This window comes from Triturus cristatus, chromosome 4_1, assembly GCF_964204655.1.
Source record: "Triturus cristatus chromosome 4_1, aTriCri1.1, whole genome shotgun sequence".
Taxonomy (NCBI): domain Eukaryota; kingdom Metazoa; phylum Chordata; class Amphibia; order Caudata; family Salamandridae; genus Triturus; species Triturus cristatus.
The window spans coordinates 53,864,865-53,881,749 of record NC_140585.1 but is presented as its reverse complement, the minus strand read 5'-3'; the positions used below and the strand labels follow the sequence as shown (position 1 = coordinate 53,881,749).

Sequence of the window (16,885 nt, the reverse complement as noted above, 5' to 3'; positions counted from 1 at the left end):
GGGAACTTGCTTATCTAACGCTAGAGTACTGACCAGAGGAGGACTGTGTGCATTATTTGTGTATGCCGTATTTTAGTTTATGTTCATATATAAATATTCTTTTCTTCACATAAAACAAGCATTTGATTGGGCAGTCATTTATTGCTGCTATTGAATGTATTTTGAGTTGTTACCCTGTGTTCATCCCCCGATTCTACATCTCCATGAAAAGCCTTGAACTGCTCAACCCACACTACTACTGAGAGTCAAGCCATCCAAGCCCTGAAGGGGTACTTGGCCCAGTTGATCAGGACCCTCACTAGGTCATGTCCCAGAACATCAAGACATATATTACAATCCCCTCGATTCAGACGGGAGACTACCGATTTCTCCCAACTCCCAATTCCTGCATGCAGAAACCAGATCAGTTTTGTAAAACTGCCAAAAATAAAATGTTGATGCCTGTCACGCACTGACCAGTCTCCCCCACAAAGACTTACCTCTGACATCAAAGGTTAAAGTTTTACCCTTAATTGTTGGAGGGGGAGATTAGAGCAAAGAAAAACAGAGTTTAAGACCAAAGAAATTCTGATTGTCTCTCACCATACATACCAGGAGACCCAATTCAGGCAGATTGCCTCTGATTCAATATAAGTCAGTGGAGAAAATACATTCTGCAGACTTTTTTTTTTAAATCTCCCACTTGCCTGCTCTATAAAGTTGGCATGTATGTCAGGAGTAAAAGGCTTCAGCCCCCACGGTTGGGCCGTAGATTCTGCTTGCCCCATGGCCTCTGAAAGGGGTTCTGAAAAATCAATATGTACTTAAAACAACAAACATAAGCAAAAAAGTACCTTAAAATGTTTTCTAGAGTTATATGAATGGTCTTTGACCAATACAGTAAACCAAGACAGAAAAAAAATGTCAAAAACGAAAAACGACAATGTTATATAACGTCCCATTTTAGTGTCATCCCTGGACCTTTGCAGAAGTTTAAAATATGAAAAATGCTGGTATTTTCCTGTGAGAAAGGTGGCAACTCTTAACATGTTTCCTTTACGGGTGCTTAGTCTATGGTGTTTTAAGAACACACAATGCGGAATTGTCCTGTTCTGGTTGATTCCCAAGTGTGAGACCCTATTTTTTGACTGTGTATGTTTTCAAACCATTCACGAATGCGACATCTAAAAACCCACACCTTTAGGAGCACAAATGCTTATTATTTGTGTGAATGTATTAACTTCTGTAGAGTAGAGGCGGCCGTTCTGTCAGCGGCCAGCAGAGGGCGCTGATCGGCTGGTGATGAAACCCATGAAAGGGAGAAGGGTTTCCTCTTCCGGGTCATCGGCAGAAGAGAGAATCGCGAAAGCTGATTTCATTTCCGGCCTCTCCCTGTGTAGCAGCCAGCCTGCTGCAGAGGAGGGTAGACACCCTACCCTGTCTGTCAGTTATCTTAATCTTCAGACCCTCACAGAACCCAAATCTGCACCTGCTCCAGGAGGAGGAGAGAGCCTGGAAATGTCTGCACAGGTTTCTGCGCAGGTGGGAGATTGTCAGCACCTTCTGCTCTTTTTGTAGAAATAGACTGAACAATCCTGGAGGAAATCTCTATCAGGGGACGGGCTGAGCTGGCATCTCCTTTCAGGGGTCCTAGTGGGGAGGGGGGAGGGGGGCGGAATGGTGATGGGGGTGTTTGTGGTCATCATTTATGTTAAAGAGGGGATCTTTGCACTTCACTGCATTTCAGTGCATTTTACTGTACTATGAGGAATCTGTGCACATGCAGTACATCATACTGGAATATGAGGAATATGTACCACTGCATCCTACTGCACTGTGAGTAATCTTTGTGCACTGCATTGTGAGGAATCGTTGTACACTGCACTGCATCTTACTGCACTGTGAGGAAAGGTGCACACTAGATCTTACTGCACTATGGGGAATCTGTGCACACTGCACCTTACTGCATTGTGAGAGATCTATGCACACAGCACTCCATCTTTCTACATTATGAGAAGAATATGTGCCTTGCTTTGCATCTTACTGCACTGCCAAATGAGACATAACCTGGTTTCTTCTTTTTTGCAGACTCACCAGACTCGCCTTTGTTTGGGCATCGTAAGAACGCTACTCTAGCAGCAGAAAACGATATGGTGTAAGCAATATTCAGTCCTTGGGCATGAATTTGTCAAACTGTTCATTGTAAGATGGTGTGCAACATTCGCGTGTAGCTTTTATCTTAAGGTAAAATGGCTTCCACAAAGTTTAGTTGTGGTGGTTCCACAAATGTATTTACCAGACATGGTGGTCAGAAAGCCTGTAGGTTTTGGAGGGAAAAAGAAGAAAAGAGTCATTTGTTTCATTAGGGCCTATTTTTGTACTTATTTCCATTGAAGATTTCTTGGTTAGATATGGTCCAAGATTAATTCCACATTCGCAATCGTTTTTTAGGAGTTTTGCTTCCTTTATCCGCACATCTGCCGGGGACTGAGTGATATGTGGAGGAGCGGGTGGTGGGCCATATATTTTTGAGTGTTGATCAAACTCTCACAAGCTTCTGTATGACCATGAGCAAATGATCATACCCTACTTTCTACCCTCCCGCTCCGAAGCTGACCAGTAGTTTGGGTGCATCTGGGATGAGCGTGAGTTTTACCTCTAGCTGGTCCTTATACCATTTCTTTAAGAGAAAACTGTCCTCCTAAATTTGAAATGGAGGTATTGTCAAAACAGAGGAGTGACCAGGTCTAGAAATTCTTCCATTCCACAAACATTCTTTCAGAGTAGATGAAGCGTGGACGGCACAGATCGTTGTGTTTCCTTTTCAGGTTCAGTCACAGATTCTTAGACTCAAATAAACCGAATTATCCCCAAATTAGGAAAGCCAAGGTTATCAACAAACATTTTCTGCCTTAGAGGTTCATGCCGACAATACTGAAAAGCAGATGGCGCTTGTTTGGCTTTAGAGCATACATAGTAAGAAACATGTTTACCAGCTGCACAAATAGTTCTGTACTATACATCAGATTCTTTTCTCACTGGGGGAGATTGCAGCACATTACAAAGATTCCTTAACATTCTTGGAATATCACCCGGTGTGGCTCCCTCCATAGCACTAGAAAAAAATCTTGGCCTGAAGTGTCTTTAGTGGTGAAGAGTCTTCAATGTTTTTAAATTATAGGTCAATATATTATGTGATGTGTTAGAGTGCAAATAGATTTTTTTTCTGGTTTATTGGGACTAATACCCCTTCCTGCAAAAGTGCAGTCCAAAATAATCAAACTTTCCTTCTGGCTTTGTTCCTTTGCCAGGGATTGCTACTTCTCATTACCAAGACTTCCATTCCCTTTAATTAATTTACAAGGTGCTTCAGAGATGGAAAGTGGTGTTATGTGTTTCATACGATTAGAGCTTATACCATCAGCGCAGAGCAGAACTGAGATTGTGACGCTGTGGAGACCAGTGGTCCTCAACCTTTTGACTTGTGTGGACCCTCCCACCAAATAACTATTAGAAGCCTAAGCGAATGCTATAATCTTAACCTTAGAATACATATACAAAATTATGAAAACAAGTATACATCAAATAAATACAAAGGTTGTGATATATGTACTACAATTCACAAAGGAAAAATATGCAAAGTCGAAATTTTAATTTTAATGGAAAGGTTGGAGCTTTTCAGAAATGTTTATATTTCTAAAAGATAAATCCGTATGCTAGAAACTCACATGTCACTTTTTATTTTTTGCTTGTAAAGCATCCTTTCTTTTTGGCAGCACAAACTAGTGCTTCATTGAGGCCACCAATCGTCCATACTGCTGTTTGCTGTACTTGTGCTGCTCGCACGAATAAATCTAAGGAGACCAACCTAATGTTCGAGTCCAATCTCAAATTCCTTCACATTAAAGAGAGTTTTAGATTTTTTAAAGTTTACATTTTGCTTTTTTATGTATATATACTTTATTATAGTAATAATGGTATTTAACTAGCTAAACAGTTTCCTAGTCCCTTTGTTGACTTTGCAGATCCCCAGGGGTCCATGGACCACACGTTAAGAACCGCTGGTCTTGACTGGGGACATTTACGTTTGACATCTATGTCATAAGGAAGTCATTTTTAAAGATATTAAATAAATCAGGGGTGCAAGTATATACCCCTTTATCAACTCTGAAAGCAAAGTGCATTGTCCCGATTTCACAAATCTTAGGCATGCAGAGTTGTGTTGAAAGAAACTAAAAATAGCCTTTACATGATCCCTATGTACTTTTTTGTTTGTGTTGTAACTTTTTTATTAACATTTTGCAAGGTTTCATCACAAGAACAATAGTAACAGCTAATAATTCATAATAAATAAGTGAATACATAAAAATGCGAAGAACTATATGTAGTAAGTACTATTTGTTAATAAATAGAATATAGAAATACATTAATTTTCAATTAAATGGTTAAAACGTTGAAGAGTTAAATAGTTGAGAGAAATTTAAAAGAGAAAGAAGGGAGGGAAAGTTCACAGAAATGAGAAGCACATCACAATAGAATTTAATAAATACATGGATTAAACCATTATAAGCAAATAATAGTAGGATATATTTCTTTATAATTCTTGAATAAATACTTTATATTGAAAAAATAAATTAGAGTGATTCAGAATTATATAATAAATAATTTAGAATAGAATAGTTTATATAAGTAGCAGAGTACATTAAAATAAAAATAATAGGAAAGAGTATGAGATAATATAAGTTATAAAAAGATTAAATGAGATATAGTTAGAGGTAATATAGTTAGAGGAAATGGAGAAAGATTAGGGGAGGGGAATTGGAGAGGATAAGAGTAATAGCACTAAAGAAAGTGAGATTAGTTTGAGAGATAGGAGTATTTGTTGTGGAAATGGTATTGGTACTATCACTATCACATATTTAGGAAAGGTGACCAGACTTGGAGAAAAACATTAGTTTGGTTTTGGAGGTTGTAAATAACTCTTTCATGTGATGCAGTTTGTATCATAGTTGCCAACTATTCTTCTGGTGAGGGGTGGATGCAGATTTCCAATGTCGTAGTATGCATATTTTCGCTGTAGCCAAAGCTGTATGAAAAAGAAGGTGTTATGGTTTGGAGATCTTTGGAGAGAGTCGTAAGTCGTGAAGAAGAATATTAGTAGGTGTAAGTGGAAGGTGTAATGGCATTGTGGAGTGTAAGACTTTACCCACATATATCCAAAGATACTGTATCATTGGACATTCACATATAATGTGAGTTGGGCCACAGTTAGTATTAGAGCATCTCCAGCAATTAGCATGGGAGAGTAGTCCAGCTTTTTGCAGTTTCGCCGGAGACCAGGGTCGGTAATGCAAGATTTTGAAGAGGCAGAATTTTAATCTAGCTTCACAAGCTCCTTTGTCTAATTCTTCCACCTACACTTCCCATTCCTTTGTAGCGTAGGATATTGAAAGCCGAGCCTGCCATTTGAATTGTAGTGCATGTGAGAGAGGTTGAGAATAAAGGTGTGTTGTAAGAATTTTATAGAGACCAGAAATTACTCCTTTGTCTGCCCCATGTGTTTAAATATGATACTATATGTGAATTTTGAAATGACCAAGGAGATGGACCTAGTTGTTTTTTCAAGCATTGTTGAAGTTGGGTATATTACAAGGATTGATGCATTGGGAGACCAAATTCTTCTCCTATTTGTGCAAATGATTTAAAATCACCGTTCTGAAAAATTTGATCTAGGATTTGTATGCCTGCTGACTGCCACAAGGGCCAAGATAATGTTTTTCTATTGATGCGAATGCTGGTGTTACACCAAATAGGGGCTTTTTCATGAATATTTGGGCTTATACCTAATAAGCGATGTGCTTGTTGCCAAGATTTACACATAGCTGATAAAATTGGGTGTTTGGGATTCCTGCAAATAGGCCCTATACCATATAAAGCAGAAATACCTGAGTCCGAGGATAATAGGTGTCGTTCTATATGAAACCATTGTGGGACATCAGAAATCTCCGGCAACATATGTGATAATTTAGAGATTTGTAATGCTAGGGTGTAATGTTCAGTTGATGGAAGACTCATTCCCCCATGAGAATGAAGAGCTCTTAATTTTGCCACAGCTAAGCGAGGTTTTGCTGAACCCCATATAAAAGTTTTAATTTTTGAGTCTATAAATCACAACGTGGACAAAGGAATGTGAAGAGGAAGCATACCTAGGGTGTATAAAAAACGTGGAAGAATGACCATTTTAACAGCTTGAACTGTGCCCCACACAGAGAGATTTAAAATCTTTCATTTATCAAAGTCTCGCTGCATTAAAGCGATCAAAGGATTCAGATTGTCAGTAATCATATATTCCATTCCTTTATTAACCAGAATCCCCAGATACTTAAGATGTGAAGGTTTCCAATTAAAAGGAAAACCATGTATAGCTGCTCTCGTAGTACCATCAGAGATGGGTAATGCTTTACTTTTGTCCCAATTTATTTTATAACCTGATAGGGAGTAATAATTTTCTACAATTTGAAGCAGAGTTGGTAGGAATTGAGGAAGATTAGTAAGAGTGAGTAAAATGTCGTCAGCATATAAGTAGAGTTTGGATTCACACTTAGGGAGATCTACACCCATAATTTCATCTGACTGGCGAATAGTGGCCGCGAGGGGTTCCATAGCTAAAAGGAAAATAAGTGGGGCTAAAGGGCATCCCTGACGAGTACCTCCTCGGATTGGAAATGGGTCAGATAAGTAGCCTCCACAATTTACTTGGGCAGATGGATTGTCATACAATAGTCGCACTTTATTTATAAACTGATCACCTAATCCAAAATGTTCTAGTACTTTGAAAAGGTATTCCTATTCAATGCGATCAAACGCTTTTTCGGCGTCTAATGATGGAGCTAACGCAGCTTGTGAAAGGTTTTTTGCAGACCACTGTGTGTGCGCCAAGGTACTTAAATGATTCCTAGATGAACGTCCTGGAACAAATCCCACTTGGGTTGGATGTATTAGGGAGGATAATAATTTCTTGAGACCAGAAGCTAGAATACTGGCAAGGATTTTGATATCGCACTTCAAAAGTTAAATAGGTCTGTAACTGGCACAAAGCAGGGGATCTTTCCCAGGTTTAGGGAGTACCGCAGTTATTGCTTTGTTAGAAAGGGGGCCCAAGGAATTTTCACGGTCTGCCTCTTGGAATGCAGCATTTAGAAAATTGAGAATATTATGCCCAGTCCGAGGATAAAATTCAGCTGGGAAACCATCTTCCCCTGGGACCTTATGGTAGGGTAGATTTGATATCGCGTGTAAAATTCCATCTTTGTTAATCTCTCCTTCAAAAAAAGCTCTACCTTTGTCAGAAAGATGGGGGAGATCTACCTTTGAGAGAAAGTCATTCAATCTTTCCGAATCTATTTGAGTCCCTGGTGTATAAAGAGACTTATAAAAAGAGGCAAACTCATTTACTATATCTTGTGGCCGGGTATGTGTAGTACCTTGAGATGATTTAATTGTTGGTATGGCCATAGCTGCTTCTATTTGTCGTAATTTCGCCGCCAACAATCTGCCTGCCTTCTCTCCTTGTTCATAGTGTCATCCCTTCATTCTTTGGAGTGCGAATACTGCCTTGGATGTAAAGAGGCTATTTAATGCCATTCGGGCTAGTTCTAATAATTTACGGTTTTGTGAAGTTGGTGCTGCGGTATATAAGTGAGTATAAGATTGTATGTCACCCTCTAGCTCTTTGTGTCGCGCAATATTTCGTCTGTTGGCTAGCACTGCCTCACGCATTAGTTGACCTCTAATAGTAGCTTTAGCCGCAGCCCACATTATTCTACCTGAGGTCTTAGAACCCTGATTTGTGGAAAGATATTCTTGAAAGTGGGTTTTTAATTGGGATTTGCCTTCAGGATATTTATGTAGTTGAATGTTCATGCGGCAAGGTTTGCGTCCGGGTCTAGGTAATTCAACCTCCAAAGCGAAGGAACCGGGGAGTGATCAGACAATGCAGCATCTAAAAAGCAGGATTCTTGAATTAGTTGTACTAGTTTTTGAGATACTAAAAAAATAGTTTAAGCGGGATAAGGTACCACGGGCCGGCGTGGAAAATGTATATTCAGTGTCAGAAGGATGGGAGAAACGCCAATGATTGATTAATCTGTGGTCTGTCAATATGTCATCATTAATGCTCTATCTGCATCATTGTTTTTGTCTAAATGACCTGTTTTATCTAAAATTGGATCTCTCACTATATTTCAATTACCGCCTATAAGATATTGTGAAGCGCCTATTTCTGTTAATAAACTATTGAAATGGAGGAAGAATGATTTTTTTTGTTCCTGTTGGAGCATAGTTTGATCCCACGCAGATGTAAGCATCTCCTATGCGCAACTTGGCAAATACATAACGACCATCAAGGTCTGTCCATGACTTTGATTTCGTGACTTGTAGAGATTTATGGATGAGGATTGCTACTCCACATTTACGAATGGGACCTGTGCTTGTAGATTCCCTTTCTGTACACTACTATGAATCACCTTGCCTACCCAATCTCTACATAGTTTTTCAGATTCCAATGCATCCAGATGTCTTTCCTGGATTAATGCCACATCCGCTCGTTTTGATTGAAGATATGAGAGTACTTTTTTTCCTTTTGATATAGTGTGTGAGACCATTCGCATTCCATGTTAATACACGTAGGGGGTGTGCATTGGTCAAATTAGACATGTCAATTAGGAAGATGCATTGAAAAGAGGAGTGAGAAAATGCGGAAAGATATAAAAAAGGGGAAGGGGGAAGAAAAATAGAAAGAAAAAAGGGGGGATCCCTGGCTCTGAAAAAGGATGAGAACAATCAGAAAGTATTAGAATAAATAAAAAGAAATTCGTAATGTAGTAAGAATATAAAAAGAAATGTCAGTAAGATGCGTTGTTTATTGCGTAATATTTCAAGCACTAAAAATACTAACCTGTTAACCGTAGGTCTATTCCTCATAGGGCACCAACGCAGCGAGAAGCCCCGACAGAAGGATAGTAAATACGGCAAATGCAAAAAAATATATAACTTACTATGATTTAAAAATGAAAAACTGTGATAACTCATCAAAGCTATATGAAAACATGAAATATAATCACATATAAAATATGAAGGAAAAAATTAGATAAGGTACAATAACAATATCCTATAATGAAAAATTTCCTAGCTAACATTACGGAAAGTTTCAATTCTCTTAAGGACTCTGAGGCGAGGATTATGCCTTCTTTCTTCACTTTATTAACATAGCAGCATTTAAGATTCACCAAAGACTACGTTTCCCATGAACCAGAGAGAAAGGTAGGTAAAAAAACAAACAAATGGTAACATCCAATCCTGGAACAGGGAATAGTGTCCAATCAGCGGCCTCCTGGCCCAATATAGTCCCTTGTTAGAGACCTCTCTTCCTCTTTCAAAGCGCAAATCCTGTTTATGAGACTCAGAACCTGAAAATGACAGGGACAAATTACCAATAGAACCACAACTGCCAAAGCCTGCAAACGAAACATTCCGCAGTGAAACTGAATACATCAGCATAATACAACCAGTAGAGTACTTACTGTAGTACGGGGAGGGATCGCCTCCAGGAGCACAGGGCGGGATTATCCTCGCCTCCGAGTCCTTAATAGATTTGAAACTTTCAGTTACGTTAGCTAGGAATTTTTTTATTCTATGTCCGGACTGGAGGCGAGTATTATGCTTGCTTAAAGCTTGCCGACAACCAAATGAGCCATATTACGAATCGGTTTGAAATAAAACCTCTTAAAGGTGGAGTCTGAAGACCAGTCCGCCGCATTGAGGATAGCCTCTAAACGGGCACCGAAAGTTTTAGAGGCCATGGCCCCTCTCGCGGAGTGTGCCCTGAAGTGACGGAGGCTGTTGCCGGCCTCCTGCGTCACCCAATGCACCCTCTGGCGATGGTGGGCGAAGAAACCGCTCAAAAGGGTTTCTGGAGCGCAATAAGGAGTTGTCGTTCTCCTGGGTGGCGGAATTCTTCCGTCAATTCTTCATATGGCTTTAGACATCGAACCACAGAGTTTTTTGGTGAGTCAGGAAACTCCGGATAGGAAATTACCCTTGTGTGGCATTTCGGGCACCTGAGCAACGTGAAAGTCACCCCATCAAGGGTAAACATCTGACCTGTGATATCGAGGGCTCAAACATCCGAGACCCGCCTGCATGATACCAGACACAGGAGCATAGCCAGTTTCGCAGCAAGCTCCTTCCTGGAGAGGAACCTGTTGGGTTGCCAAGAAAGAAACCGGTTTAGGACCTGATTAACATCCCAGAGGGCGGAATAACGGGGTTCTGGGGACAATTTGAGTCTAATGCCCGCAGGAGCTTACAAACCATGGGGTGTTCGCCCAAGGGAGACCAGTCAACCGTGACATGACCAGATGAAATTGCCGACCTGAAGTTGTTGATAGACCGGTAGTCCAACCCATCGGAGGCAAGTTGCACCAGGAAGTTTACAACGTGAACCATGTCCGCGACCAAGGGATCAAAACCCCCGTCGCAAAAGCCAACGGGACCATCTGCCCCACATGGACCTATACCTCTTGACAGTACTGTCCACCCAAGCTTTGGAGATGAGTGTCTCAGCCTCTCGCGAAAGTCCTGGAGTTTCCCATCTACCCCTGAAATCCGCCATGCCATGAGCCACAGCGAGTTCATCAACACCAGAGGATGTGGAGTGCCGTCTGGACTCGTGAGAAGAGTCGGAAACTGGGGGAGTAGGATCGGAAAATCCCAAGTTTGTTCCAGAAGAACTGGAAACCAGACTTGAAACTTCCACAGCGGAGTGACCGGGACCAGGTCCGCCGCTTGCCGGCGGTCTTGAGCTGTTTACCGATTGATCATTGCGAAGGGAGGGAACGCATATCCACGTTCCACACTCCAGTCCTGGAGGAACGCATCCGTCGCCGCCGCTAAGGGGCCTCCTACTGAAAAATCGCGGAGTCTGGTGATCCAGTCTAGACACAAACAGATCCACTGAGAAGGGACCCCAGTGGTTGCGGGGCATCACAAAAACCGACCAGTCCAGACGAAAGAGACTGGAATGCCAGAAGTTCCGAGATTGGTAACCCGCTTCCAAGTTGTTGCATCCTGGCAGATACTCCGCCGTGACCGAGATCTGGCTGTCCAGGCATTACTGCCAAAAACTCGCTGCCAAGTCCTAGAGAGCTTTCTACCTGGTGCCTCCCCCAGGTGATTCATGTAACGGACTGCCGAGATGTTGTCCATTTAAAAGAGCACGCACGACTGCACTGAGTCTCTTGTCCAGCAACGTACGGCAAAGGATCCAGCCAGAAGTTCTAGACAGTTGATATGCAATTTCTGTTTGTCTGGTGACCACAACCCTCCCGTAGAGAGGGCTCCGCACCTGGCATCCCAGCCAAGCTTGCTGGCATCTGATTCGGTAACGATGTTCGGAGTTGACCCAAAGATCGCTCGGCCGTTCCATGCTTCCATATGGTCCAACCACCAGTGAATCTCGTCACTCGCTTCGGCAGACAAGGCAACTTTGTGAGAGCACGGATACCCTTTGCGTAGGAAGTACACCTTGAGGCGTTTAAGGGCCCTGTAGTGAAGCGGGCCAGGGAAGATGGCCTGTATTGAGGCTGACAGAAGGCCCACCACCCGGGCCAGCTGGCGGAGGGACACACGCTGTTTGACAAGGACGCGTCGCAGCTTGTGACAGATCTTGGTGACCTTCCTGGCCGGAAGACTGAGAGATGTTGTGGAGTCTATGACGAACCCCAAGAAGATAACGGCCTGAGCTGGCTGTAACAGAGATTTCCTCTCGTTGATCACAAAGCCGAGGTCCTGGAGCAAGGTCACTGCCATCCGAAGATGCTCCGTCAACTGATGGGGACAAGAGGCCATCAGGAGAAGGTCGTCGAGATACACAATCATCCTGACCCTGGAGCTCGCAGGAACTCCACCACCGGCTTGAGCACCTTGGTAAAGCACCAGGGGGCCGAGGAAAACCAAAAGGCAGGGCCGTGAAATCGTTAATGAGGTGACACCAGGCAAACTGCAGGAAGCGGCGGTGTGGTGGAAAAATTGGGATCACCAAATAGGCATCCTTGAGGCCCAAGCAGACCATCCAATCCAGGGGACAGAGCACGTCCCGAAGGAGGTGACACCCCTCCATTTTGAAATGTGGGTATACCAGCCATTCGTTGAACTTGCTCAGGTTTATGACCGTCCGCTTGCCGCCGTCGGTTTTGTCGACCAAGAAAACATTTCTTAAAAACCCCCTGGGATGGAAGGACGATAGCACCCTTGTGGAGGAGGGATGCGACTTCCTCATCCACGAGGGCAGCATCTTGTGCGGAGAATTGAATAGGCAAGGGGGCGGACCACTGCACCGGGTTCCCTGCACTGTGTGGAGCACCCAAGCATTGTTTGTGATGGCCAACCACGCCTGGTAACAGCCCACCAACCTCCCCCCTATGTTTTGTGGGGAAAAAGGGAGAACACTCACCGGGGCTTAAGGTGGTAGCTCCTCCTCTGTAGCCTTTGCCTTTTCCACGACGACCTCTCGAGGGGGTAGAAGTTGCCGAACCTCTGTTGTCCCTGGTACTGTCCAGAGCCTCTCTAGTTCGTCTAATGGTGCTTGCGAGCGGCCCCTGCCTTGGCCGGTCCCGCGAAAAAAACACAGGGGAATACCTTCTTAATGGTGTATTGGGCTTTGTCCAATGACGTGAAAGTATTCACAAATTTGCCGAGCTCCTTCACAAAGGGCTCACCAAAGAGACCACCCCGGGCAATGGCGCCCGCCTCCAAGTCCACCAGGTCTCCTAGTTTCGGGTCGATTTTAATAAGGAGGGACCAGCGTCGCTCGGTGGAGAGGGCACAAATGGCATTGCCCAGAAATATCACAGCCCTCTGTGCCCAGCCTGACAAGGTCTCTGGGGGAATGATGGAACCAGATTCCTTAGCCTCCTTGGCCATATTGAGGATCTTTGTAATAGGGCCACGGGCATCCAGGAGCTTGTCCTGGCATGCCTTCCATGATCCCTGATACATTTCTGCAGAAAGGTTGACATCCGGGGGTCCGTTTCCGGTGTAAGGGCTACCTTTCCCTCAAGAGAAGGACGGGGCACTCCGTCTGAAGGCAATTACGGGCCTCTTTTTCAAGGGGGCGACGGATGTGTCCAGCTACGTACGTAGCGACCTTATCAGCTGGAGCCCATTCAGAGGAGCGGGGATGGACAATGTCATTTGGGTCAAGCAAGCATGTCTGAAGTACTCGGGGGGGGGGGCCTGGGAGGAGGGAAGTTTGGGAGGGCGCTGGAGCTGAATCCGGATCACCGGACGCGCCTGGCGTCGCAAGTGAGAACGCAGGTGGGGGAGGCGGGCGGTTCCCCGCTGGCCATGCTGGTTTTCTATCAATAAAAGCCTGCCTCAAATGTTCGAAAGCGTCAACACCCACCCTGGGTTCACTGGGGCGCTTGGGCGGCGGACAGCCAATGGTAGCTGGGGTTGATGTGGACGGGGCCTGGGGTAGTGCGGCAACCTTGTGCGTTAGCTGTGTAAATGCTTGTGAGATTTGGCGGGAGAGCCTGTCCTCCAAAGGGGTGAGGGCCTGATCCACCGCTCGGTAAATAGAAGTATCCACCGCCTCATAAAAGGCGTCCCCCTCCCCCCCCCCCCCAAGACATGTCAGCGAGGGGGTCTTCCTCCTCCTGGTAATCATCGTAATACTCCATTGTTGGATAACTCAGTAGGGGTGGGAACCACCAGGCCGAGAGCGAAGGCCTCAAATTAGACTGGGTGGTAGTCGAGAGTATGAGTTTTTCGGGGTTCTAACCCCAGGGGACAAAACTGCCGGCAACACACAATATAAAAGAGAGTAGGATCCTTGTCTGGGTCATGTTCCCTGTGAGGCCTAACGACCAGTACAAGACCTCATGGAGGCGTTCAGTGCAAAATACGGACTTGAGTTCCTGAATGGGAAACCGGACAGGGAACCGAGCGTAACTCACAACAGGCGGTCAGCGGGAAATAAGTGGATCCGTTGCCGCCTACAGACCCGACCCGGGCGTTGACCTCAGACCAGCGGCTTTGATGCGAAGGGCGTGTGACACTTGAACTCCTAAAGGAGAACCAGCACGCAACGCTCCCTGCACAGCCTCCCGCGCCCCCTGGTGTCGGGAGGTCCACGAAGCAATGCCAGCAGTGCACCGCGTAGGAACAGGAACCCGTTCCTACGGCGCGCACAGACAATTCCAGATGCGCAGCCCACGTGCAAATTTACAATCGAATAATGAAAAAATGCCGAACAAGGCGCAGCGCGCACGGAAATAATCTTAAGATTACTACAGCAATACACAGCGCACTCGCACCTATGGCATAAAGCATAAGAACCAATTATTCTGAAAACATCAAGGAAACAGAAACAAAGCACTAAGCAGTTTAACAAACTGAAGAGCACTTATCTGGCTGTGTAGCAGTGAAGAAAGAGGAAGAGATGTCACTAACAAGGGACTATATTGGGCCAGGAGGCCGCTGATTGGAAAACTATTCCCTGTTCCAGGATTGGATGTTACCATATGTTTGTTTTTTGACCTACCTTTCCCTCTGGTTCATGGGAAACGTAGTCTTTGGTTAATCTTAAATGCTGCTATGTTAATAAAGTGAAGAAAGAAGGCATAATCCTCGCCTCCAGTCCTGACATAGAATAATACATTATATAACATTGTATAATATGATATAATTTAGTATAATATGATGCAGAATATCAAATGTAGCATTCAATAGTACGAAGATTGAGTACTTTTTTTAATTACATATCCTGTAACTCTATAATCAACTCTTAATTCTACCCTAATGATGGGAGTGTAAGTTATGAACTCATTTCTTATCTTAACTTCTGTAAGTGAGATCAACGGCGTTTATCAACTGCATCTTGATATACTATTATTGTCAATCCGCATCTAACGCAGTTTTAAGAGGAGAACGGGATTTGTCCCTATGCTGCTCTTGCGTGAAGGTAGAGACAGTATGTAGCGCTGAGGACTTGTTTTCTTGGGTCCGGACAGATCTTTCAGGATCTCTTCCTTGGTGTCGTGGATTGCTAACATTATGCCTTTTTTTGTCCTGAGTTTGCTGTGAGGGATTTTGGCTTGTGCGAGCTTGATCACATGAAGCACATTGTGTGTCCATGTCCTGTATTTTCATATGTTCCAGGAATAGTTGAATAACTGCCTTGTCATTGAAATCTTTAGAGTCTCCATTCTTAGTAATTCGAAAGCCCGCTGGTTCAAACAAGCTATATTCGATGTCCATTTGTTGTATTTGAGGTCTGAGAGTAAGAAATGCTTTGCGTCGCTCATTAGTCTCTTTAGAGAAATCTGCAGCTAAATGAATAACATATCTTTTATGTGAGAATGAACCTTGCGAGCGTGCTGCAGTTATTAGTTGTCTTGCTTGCTCATGCCTTAAAAGCAATAAGAGGCCTTGGTCGAGCTGAATGATCCTTTCGTGGAGGGCCGATGCGATGAGCTCTCTGTATTTCTAATGGAGGATGAAAAGTAGTACCAACTAGCTTCGGTAGTATTTCACATAGAAACAATTTAGCATTTTGACCTTCGATGTTCTCTGGAAAACCAAAGAAGTGAACATTATCTCTTCTACTATGGTCTTCCAAGTCGACTCACTTGCTGCGAAGGAATGGAAGTTCTTGGTCTTTGCTTTGTACTAAATCAAGACGACTCTCTCCCGCTGACAATCGCAGGTCTAATCCTTCAGTTTTCGTATGAAATCCCACAATTTCTGTTCTGATCGTTTTGTTCTCAGCTGTCAGGGATGATATATTAGCATCCATATCTTCCAGACGTCGACTGGCAGTGAAAATTTCCTGTAGGCTGCGATTCATTGTATCACCTTGTGTAGAGATAATGGCATTCTGAGGTGACTCCTATGTGGGGGAAGCAGCCCCTTTTGTGGGCATGTTGCTTGGTTGCTTGAGGACTTCAGCGAAGAGGAGTGGAGCGGAGGAATGATTCCCACGTTTATTGCTCGACATTAGACGTGGTTCTCAATTCAACATTTTGCAACAGCGCAAAAAGGATATGTTATGATTTTGACTGCTAAGTTGTAATTAATTTCTTATGGACAAATATCTTCACCAACCTATTATGTTTGATAGACTTACATATAGGGGGTGTATTGTCCGCTATAACTACATAAGTAAATTGAGACCTTTTTTTTGGGGTCCCTCCTCTGTAATAATTTAGAGCGACACTACCTCACTGTATACTCATACAAAGAGTAGTAAGTTTAGTTTTGGATGGTTCATTACATAAAATAACTAAAGGCATGTATCAAAACTGCACGCGGGATTTAGGGGCATATGTATCAAGCGAATTTTTAGTCGCAAACGCTGCGATTCGCAAAATACAGCGTTTGCGATTACAAATTCGCAAAACGGGATGTATTAGACAAATTCCCAACGCAAATTTAAGGAATCGCTAATTTAGCGATTTCTTAAGTGTGCGTAAGCATTTAAGAAATCGCAAATTGCGATTTCTTAAATGAAATGTAACACTCACCAAAGGATTGCGATTAATCCTTAAGAAATCGCAAATTACCACCAACTACTAGTTGGTGTTAATTTGCGATTTCTTTTAAAAATGCACGTTTTGTAATTTTACAAAGTGCCACGTGACGCACATACATGCCCTTAGGGCATGTATGTGCGCCATATGACCACACATGCTAATTTCAGGGGTGTATCAGGGTGTCATCTTGACACCCTTGCACCTTTGAAATTATTCTCAAATTGCGATTAGCAAATTGCGATTCGCAATTTGAGAATTACTTCCCATACATTCCTATGGTTCTCCTGGCTCATAGGAATGAATGGGCAGGTATT

General features: G+C 43.4%; 1 protein-coding gene across 2 annotated transcripts in view; it reads left to right on the top strand.

The window, feature by feature from the left end:
* Positions 1 to 1,337: 1,337 nt before the first annotated feature.
* The window catches only part of LOC146839459 (uncharacterized), a 96,737-nt gene continuing 81,189 nt past the window's right edge, over positions 1,338 to 16,885 (top strand). For both annotated transcript variants that reach the window (XM_085651522.1, XM_085651523.1), the window contains exons 1-2: positions 1,338 to 1,521; positions 2,068 to 2,134. Coding sequence is in view for 1 of the 2 variants with exons in the window: in XM_085651523.1 (XP_085507649.1) it covers positions 2,130 to 2,134 (5 nt within the window). In the remaining variant the exon portion in view is untranslated. The remainder of the gene's footprint in view (positions 1,522 to 2,067; positions 2,135 to 16,885) is intronic.